Here is an 8792-nt window from a genome sequence, read left to right as displayed (position 1 = left end):
TGAAATTAAAAATTGTACCTTTTAATTCATTTCATATTTAACTGCGATACAGAGGTACTCTTCTCAATGCTGTGCAAATTTTATACAAATAACATTTCATGTAGATGGACATAACAGTTATTTTGATTATCTCCCTCACTCAGTGAGAATAAATGTCTGTACATAGTACAGTGGATGCATTTAGTACATGGCTGTATGTAATCCCAAGAACTGATTTCACAAATACGCAAGTTTGAGAAAGTATGTTATCCAATTCTAAATCAGTGCCACCACCCATTCAGAGAATTCAATTTTTAGGTTTATTTTACAACTTGATTAAAGATGTCAATTAGTAACTAATATACAAATCTAGCTTTACTGTATAACCCTGACTCAGAAGCACTCTAGCATTATTCTAATTTAGCACATTGCGATCAAGTTTGCATTATTCACGTTTTCCTCAGTGAGGAAAACATACAGCACCAAATGTTTCATTCTGCATACCACTTATAACAATGACAATATAACAACCATGAACTTCAGTGACTAAGTTATCAGATTGAGCCATTTCACAATATGATAATTTTTCTTTCCAACTCTTAGCAATGACAGTCCATTTGTCAGAATATGTTGCTTTAAAACCAACACTTGTTCTGGTTTCGTCACTCGTAAGTGATTAATCCAAATCCCACCATCCATGATCATCTGGTACCTAGAATGGAAGAAACAAAACTTCAATGTAGCTTGGATTTTCGAAATGATTGCTCCTCAATCAACTAACTTCTACTTAAAACTATTATTCACAAGAGTACTGTTAACAAAACTTGTTATCAAAACTCAAATCTAGAGCAGAGGTTAACCCATTTAGAAAGATTGGCACTGACATTGCTAACCATTCCCATTCAAACTGATCATTTTATAGAGAACTGTAGCACTTGATCAATTTATGAGCTTAAGTTGTTTTTTTTAAACCTAGTTTGACCTTTCATCAAAAAGTTTCTGATAAGTTTCCGATAAATCAGAATCAGGTTTATTATCACCGGCATGTGACGTGAAATTTGCAGCAGCAGTTCTATGCAATATATAATCTAGCAGAGAGAGAAAAGAATAATAAAATAAAATAATAAGTAATCAATTACCTATATTGAATAGATTTTTTAAAAATGTGCAAAAACAGAAAATACTGTAATTTAAAAAAGTGAGGTAGTGTCCAAAGCTTCAATGTCCATTTAGGGATTGGATGGTTCTCAACTTGGGCCTTGCCAGATTTTGTAGGGGCCACAAGTAAAAACAAGATACTGAGGGCAATGGGAATTTCTGAATGGGCCATGATAATTTTACCATTTTAATGAAATATTACTAAAATATATAAAGTACTGCACAAAAATCTTAGGCACATACATACACCCAGGGTGCCTTGAGACTTTGCACATTACTGTAGTAAGTTTATATATTGCAGTGCACTGCTGCTGCTGCAAAAACAAACAATTTTCATGACACACGTGAGCGATGTTAAACCTGATTCTGATATGGGCCTCTATTGTGGACTGAGAGTGTGAAGAGGGCAGGGAGTGGGAGCAGAAAGCAGCAGAGAGACATTCTGTAATGATCAATAAACCAATTGCTTGGAATCAAAAGACCTTGCCAGGCGTTTCAGGGTTGGTCTACACACCGACCATCCCCCCACCACCCCCGCTCCTGACACTTCTCCTCTACCATCTATCACACCACCCCCCTCCCCAAGGAGCTAGTTGTAGACTACAGGAGGAATGGAGACAGGCTAACCCCTATTGACATCAATGAATCTGTGGTTGAGAGGGTGAACAGCTTTAAGTTCCTCTGCATACACATCGCTGAGGATCTCATGAGGTCTGTGCATACCGGCTGTGTGGTGAAAAAGGCACAACAGCACCTCTTTCACCTCAGACGGTTGAGCAAGTTTGGTATGGGCCCCCAAATCCTAAGAACTTTCTACAGGGGCACAATTGAGAGCATCCTGACTGGCTGCATCACTGCCTGGTGTGGGAATTGTACTTCCCTCAATTGCAGGACTCTGCAGAGAGTGGTGAGGACAGCCCAGTGCATCTATAGATGTGAACTTCCCACTATTCAGGACATTTACAGCAACAGGATAAAGGACTCGAAGGATCATTGGGGACCTGAGTCACCTCAGCCACAAACTGATCCAGCTGCTACTACCTGGGAAAAGGTACCACAGCATAAAAGCCAATACCTACAAGCTCCGGGACAGCTTCTTCCAATAGGTCATCAAGACTGATTAATTCACGTTGACACAATTGAATTTCTAAGCTATATTGACTGTTCTGTTATATATTTTACTGTATACACTATTTATTACAAATTACTATAATTTTCACATTGCAGATTCAGATGGAGATGCAAATTAAAAGATTTTTACCCCTCATGTATGTGAAGGATGCAAAACAAAGTGAATTCAAATTACAACAGTAGTATACAAAAGTCTTAGGCACTCTAACTATATACATGTGCGTAAGACTTATGCACAGTACTGTAAATGGTCAAAAATAAAATCACAATCTAAAACAGTGTAGTCGAGACAGAAACAACAGGATTATACAGTATTTTAAAGAAAGAATCCCTAATGGGCTAATACAGAGCTGAGCTATCAAAATGCATGACACTACCAAGGTTGGAAAGAATAAATGATGGAGTCATGCTATGTTGATTTCCTTAGTGAAGGGGTTCCCAACCAGGGGTCCATGGACCTCTTGCTAGTGGTTTTGGTCTTTGACATAAAAAAAGATTGAGAACCACTTTGTCTTAACAACTCCTGACAAGTGTTTGCCACCTGATCTGTAAAAAGTTCAGTGTTGGAGACATACCCTCTGGGGCCATCTGGAATAGCGTTGGCTTTGCGACAAAGATCCAGCACTGTTGTACCTGGCTCAAGCAGATTCTCAGAGAATGATGCTTCTTTAAACAATTCTTTTAGTTCTTCATCCGACATGGTCTCCAGTGCATCCACACTGTTATGATAGAGCACATTCGTACATCTGAAAGGAAAAACAGTAGAACTGAACATAATTAGCAGCAAAATACCAGACTAGAATTTGGTCAGCTGAATTGAAGAGAAAAGTTACAAAGTTTAAGACTGACAGCCACACGTTATTAAACAAAATTTCTCCCAACCTGCTGAACTACCAAACAGTTAAATCAAGTTACTGTTTGCTCAAGGGATGCCCAACATCCCATATTGAAAACGTCTTCATGGTTTCCCTGGATTCTGAAAACTGAATGTTACCACGAGACAAACAAACAATTCTATAAAGAAATATAATTATGCATTATCGAGCAGTATATATAAAATGTAAAAAGCTGACAAATTATGCCACAGGATATTAAATGGAATAGTTTATAAATTAATGCAATAAAAATATTTTGCTAAGCACTCTATGGAAAATACAGAACACTTGGAGAAGCTAATGAGGTCATTCAGGAAAGACTTTTGATCTCCACTTATAATAAAACTTCTGGCCAATCCTCCTAATGTCACCAGAGGATGGTAGTGCATTTGGAAATAAGTTTCTGAAAATATTGCCGAAATCATCGACTCTTAACAGTAAAGCACAACATAATTAAAAAGGTATCAGGAAATTATTTTATATTGCAAATATTCCAAGTTGGCATTGAGGTCAACCATTATTCCTGGGGAAGAATGCTTGTATTGGAATTGGTTTATTATTGTCACATGTACCAAGATACAGTGAAAAGTTTCTCTTGCATACTGTTCATGCAGGTCAAATTACACAGTGCCTCGAATTAGAACAAACTAAAGGAAGAGAAATGCAAAATGAAGTATAAAGGCTCAGATAAAGTACAGTGCAAGTAAACACGTGAGATCATAAAGAGGTAGATTATGAGGTCAAGAGTCCATTTTATCATACAAGAAAATGTTCAAGTGTCTGATAAAGGTGGGGTAGAAGCTGTCCGTGAGCATGCTTTCAGGCTTTTTTTTAATCTTCTGCTCAATGGGAGAGGGGAGAAGAGAGAATGTCTGGGGTGGGGTGGGATCTTTGATTGTACCAGCTCCTTTAATGAGGCAGCAAGAAGCATAGACAGAATCTATAGGGGGCTGGCTCCTGTGAAGTGCTGAGCTCTGTCCACAACTCTATAGTTTCTTCAGTCACATGCAGAGCAATTGCCATACCAAGCCATTGTGCATCCAGTTAGAATACTTTCCATGGTGCATCGATAAAGGTCTACGGGGCATGACAAATTTCTTTAGCTTCGTGTGATTACAGGGCTTTCTTGACTGTGACATCAATGTGGGTGGACCAGGACAGAATTGATGCCACCATCACATGTCTAATGTGTCCATACAAACAGGAGTAGCTATAGAGCCACTCATGATCATGGCTACTCTGTGACTACACTTTTCCCTAAATTCTTCAACTCTGCTGATTTACAAAAATCTGTCAATCTTAAATAAAAAAACATCAATTGACTTGATATCAATTACTATCTGCAGCAGTATTTCTGCATAATCATGCAATAACTAACTTTACTTCTAAAGGTTATGACCTTAGCTCTCAACGTTTCAATGGAAATAATTTCTCCTTGTTTTCTATAACATTCCTACTACTATCTTAAAATCTTCAATCACCCTTTACTTTTCTATACTCCAGGGAATATAGCTCCAGTTTGTGTCAGCTCCCAGGGTAATTTAATTCTTGATGTGAGATAGCATTATGCTAAATCCATGCTGCACCTCCATTATATCTGTTCATACAGACTTTCCTCTTGCCTCCAGTTTTACAGTCTTCATGCCCTTTGGCCAGATCAGCTTCTAGATGGTCTTTATTTTTGCTTCTGGTCATTAAATGTTTTAAGGGCCCAGAATATTGTTGCTTTTCCGCTTCTGTAGGTGTCCTTCTGTCGGTCAGAGGCTTGAGAACATTTATCACTAGACTTAGAGAGAGCTTCTATTCCACTGTTACCGGACTCTTCAATGGACTGTTCATGCTACTGATCTCCCAATATGCCCCAACATGGCACTGCCGCTTTATTTGTCTACCTGCACTGCACTTTATCTGCAACTGTAACACAATATTCTGCATTTCTTTTTCTACTATCTTGAAGTATTTATGTATGACATGATCTGCCCAGATCTAATTTAAAAGATTTTTTTTTAACCGTATCTTGGTACAAGTGACAATGATAAAGGAATACCAATATAGCTAAATATCACTTCCTAGGGGTTTGAACAACAGATCTTTAGTACTCACCTTTTGGCAGATTCTAATCCTTCTTTTCCATGGACCAATTTTGTGACTTCTGCTGCTAGTCGTTTTTGAGCAATTCGCTTTCCTGGATTTATGTTGTGATTGACCATGATGCTTTCAATCTCAGGAAGTGGGATAAAGGTATAAAGTTTCAGATATCTAAAGAAAAATATAGTCAAACCAAAAGATAGAAGTATGCTTCATAATAAAACTACACCTTATTGTTTTATCCAAAAGCAATGTTTTCCATTACAACACCAATGATGGCAAGTCTCATACTGTATTTACGGTAGGAAATTGCAAAGGATAAGGGTCATGATTTTTTGTTATTTCTGTTGAAGACCAGAAACAAGAGGGAAAAGAAATCAGGAGATTAATTACATTTGGAAGCTCTGGGAAAATCAGCCATGAGCCATCAATTCCCCTCACTCTCTCCTCCACACAAATTAATGTTCTTCATTTGCTAATGACCACACAAAACAGAGATGAAAAAATGTTGTAATTTTTTTTCCAAAGAATTATTAAAACATACAAAAAAATAAAATGAGGTAATAGTACCATGTTTCAAACCAGAAATAACCACTATCCAAGTAGAGACTGAGCCCCAAAGCAATTTTTTTAATTGCAAATACTTCTGAAATAAGGAATGGCTCTTTCAACACAGAGATTACTGAGGATTTGAGAAAATAGAAATTACAGAAGCCGACAACGGACATTTTTTTCTAAACAGACTTTTTTTTGCAATGTTGCTGGGTGGGGGGGTGGGTCTACTTTTTACTGAATACTGTTGTTTTGAAACATTAGCAAACAATTTGCACAAGTACATGTGCACAGGTGTAATGAAAAGTTTTGCAAGTTACATATTAATTAATAGAGTAAATGTTACTTAAAAGTATGAAAGGAAATGTAAAAAAAAAGAACCACTGTATTCTAACCAATCTTTTAAACCCAACTTTCAAGACAAATTCCTACAACTTCTTGATTAATAAGACCATAAGTCAAGGGAGCAAATTTAGGTCATCGATACTTTAGGTGTGCTCTGTCATTCCATCATGGCTGATTATTTTCCCTCTCAACCTTATTCTCCTGCCTTCTCCCATAATCTTTGACCCCCTTGCCAAGAACCTATGAACTCTTCTTTAAATACACTGAATGAATTGGCTTCCACAGCCTTCCGTGACAATGAATTCCATAGATTCACTACCCTCTGGCTAAAGTAATTCCTTATTATCCCCATTCTAAAAGCACGTCCTTCCTATTCTCTGACTGTGCCACTTCTCTCCATGTCCTGTCTATCTAGGCCTTTCAATATCTGGCAGGTTTCAATAAGATCCTCCCTCACTCTTCTAAATTCCAGCATGTACTGACCGAGAGCCATTAAACACTCCTCATACATTAACCCTCTAATTCCCAGGATTATTCTCATAAACCTCCTCTGAACCCTCTCCAATGTTAACACATCCTTTCTTAGATATGGAGATTAAAACTGCTCCTAGTACTCCAAACGTGGTCTGACCAATGACTTATAAAGCCTCAGCATTACATCCTTGATTTTATCTTCTAGTTCTCTGGAAATGAATGTTAACTTTGCATTTGCCTTCATTACTCCCAACTGATCTTTAGGGAATTCTGCACTAGTACTCCCAAATCCACTTGCAACTCTGATTCCTGAAGTCACTTTCCCTTTTAAAAAACACTATGCTTTTATTCCTTCTACCAACTTCCATACACTGTATTCCATCAACCGCTTCTTTGCCCATTCTCCTAATCTAGGGGCTTGGAGTCTGCATAAGTACTGTACTTCTGCAGACTCCCTGCCCCCTCGACGCTACCTGCCCCTCCACTTACCTTCATACTGGTGTTGCACTTAATACATATTTTTAAAACCACCCAAAATTTCAGAGAGAAACAAATTACCTTTCCACATGTGAATCCGGCTGCCTGACAAAGTACTGATAGAGTTCAAAGGGCGAAGTCTTGTTTCTGTTTAACCATAGCGCATTTCCTGCAGTTTTCCCCAGTTTGTCTCCTGATGCACTGGTTACAAGCGGTACCATGATGCCATAGACGTCCTGTCCAGTCACCCTAAGGATTCACAAGTTTTCTTTTCAATAAAAGTACCAGCAGAAAATAAATGCATATAAACATCTAGCCACTTGCAATGGAAAACAAAGGGGGTAAACAAGAGAGATGTGCTTTACTTGCTAATGAATTCGTATCCGGACATAATGTTGCCGAGTTGATCCATCCCTCCCAGCTGAATCCTACAGCCATGATGTTGATTTAGGTAATAAAAATCGTACGCTTGGAACATTTGGTAAGTGAACTCGGTTAAGCTCATCCCCTCGGGGCTCTTAAGGCGGGACTGCACACTGTGCCTGCTCAGCATGGTGCCCATACGAAAGTGCCTCCCTACGGTGTCGATGAAATCCACCACTTCCTTGCCCTCATACCAGTCCGAGTTGTTGACCACGCTGACTGGGCCCAAGGATGCGGCCTCGGCATCGCTGCAGAAGCAGGCGCGGTGGTTGCGGAAGACGCCGAGGATCCCCTCCCGGATGCTCCGGGCGTTCTCCCGCACCGTGTCCGCGCTCACCGCCTCTCGCTCGCTGCTGCGGCCGCTGGGGTCGCCCAGCCGAGCCGTGGCTCCCCCCAGCAGCGGCAGGACGCGGTGGCCGGCGCGCTGGAGGTGCAGCAGCCCGACGAGAGCCAGCAGGTTGCCGACGTGCAGGCTGTCGGCTGTGGGGTCGAAGCCGCAGTACACGCTCTGCGCGCCGGCGGAGAGCAGTTGCTGCAGCCCGCCCGCCGCCGGGAACACGTCCTTGAAAAGGCCTCGCTGGTGAAGCTGCAAGACGCTCCCGCCGCTTTTCCATCGGCTCCAGACGCGGGTATCAGCTCTCCCCGGTGCCGTAAACAAGGCTCTCGGCGTCCTCAGTAAACCCAGCAGCGGAGCCACGGGCGCCGCCATCCCGGCAGCCTCTCGGCGAGGTCGTGGAGGCCCAGATGCGGCTGCTGTGCCTAATGGGTGTTGCAGGATAGCTTAGTGGCGCAAAGTAGGACTTCTGTTGGGCCCGGATTTTAAACACATTAATAACTAGGTTATAGCTACTGGCAAAACGAGTCTCTTCACAATAGTCCATTCAACTGCTGTAAATCACGCAAAAATAAAGCAAGTAGGTTTTAGAAGTTCATGGAACTTACCTCGCCTTCTTTACTGTATTCACTAGATCAGTTTCTATTTTTTGATTTCTATTGCAATCCTCTTCTAAAAAGCTCAAGCTTAGAATACATCAGTGGCTCTTGTTCTGAAGAAAATTGTTCTCAAACTGAGATGTTGACTGTCATGCCAATATTGAAGTGATTTTCTAATTCAGGTAGACAGCAGTTCCTTCTCCTCCTTTCTGCAGTCCTTACCCTACAGTTATAAAGATACCCTTGCCACATTTTTTATCTTGGATTCACTTTTATCAGCAGTTTCTAAACAACTGCTATATCCTTTGGGTGGCATTCATTCCACAGTGCCGATTATACACTCTGTAATTCATCATC

The 8792-nt window shown here is 40.4% G+C and overlaps 1 protein-coding gene across 3 annotated transcripts; it reads right to left on the bottom strand.

Annotated features, from left to right (window-relative positions):
* Positions 1-8342, bottom strand: yars2 (tyrosyl-tRNA synthetase 2, mitochondrial). 3 transcript variants are annotated; one of them, XM_073059211.1, is made up of 5 exons: positions 7445-8334; positions 7161-7328; positions 5247-5402; positions 2844-3014; positions 1-691 (listed from the first exon to the last, which is right to left on the bottom strand). In XM_073059211.1, the coding sequence occupies exons 1-5, from the start codon at positions 8209-8211 to the stop codon at positions 526-528; spliced, it is 1428 nt and encodes a 475-aa protein (XP_072915312.1). In that variant the 5' UTR covers positions 8212-8334; the 3' UTR covers positions 1-525. The 3 variants fall into 3 exon arrangements, with proteins under 3 accessions (XP_072915312.1, XP_072915314.1, XP_072915313.1); XM_073059213.1 differs by having other exon boundaries at positions 7697-8334; XM_073059212.1 differs by having other exon boundaries at positions 549-691; positions 2902-3014; positions 7445-8342.
* Between the last annotated feature and the right edge of the window lie 450 nt (positions 8343-8792).

Source organism: Hemitrygon akajei, chromosome 10, assembly GCF_048418815.1.
Source record: "Hemitrygon akajei chromosome 10, sHemAka1.3, whole genome shotgun sequence".
NCBI classification, from domain to species: Eukaryota; Metazoa; Chordata; class Chondrichthyes; order Myliobatiformes; family Dasyatidae; genus Hemitrygon; species Hemitrygon akajei.
Note: the sequence above shows the minus strand (reverse complement) of the source record. Positions and strands in the feature narration are given on the sequence as shown.

Coding starts and splice junctions, on each gene's coding strand:
- yars2 (XM_073059211.1), bottom strand. CDS start 8,211: ATGGCGGCGCCCGTGGCTCCGCTGCTGGGTTTACTGAGGACGCCGAGA. Junction 5,403..7,160: donor CCGGATTCACATGTGGAAAG/GTAATTTGTTTC, acceptor ATTTTTCTTTAG/ATATCTGAAACTTTATACCT. Junction 3,015..5,246: donor GGATTAGAATCTGCCAAAAG/GTGAGTACTAAA, acceptor TTTTCCTTTCAG/ATGTACGAATGTGCTCTATC.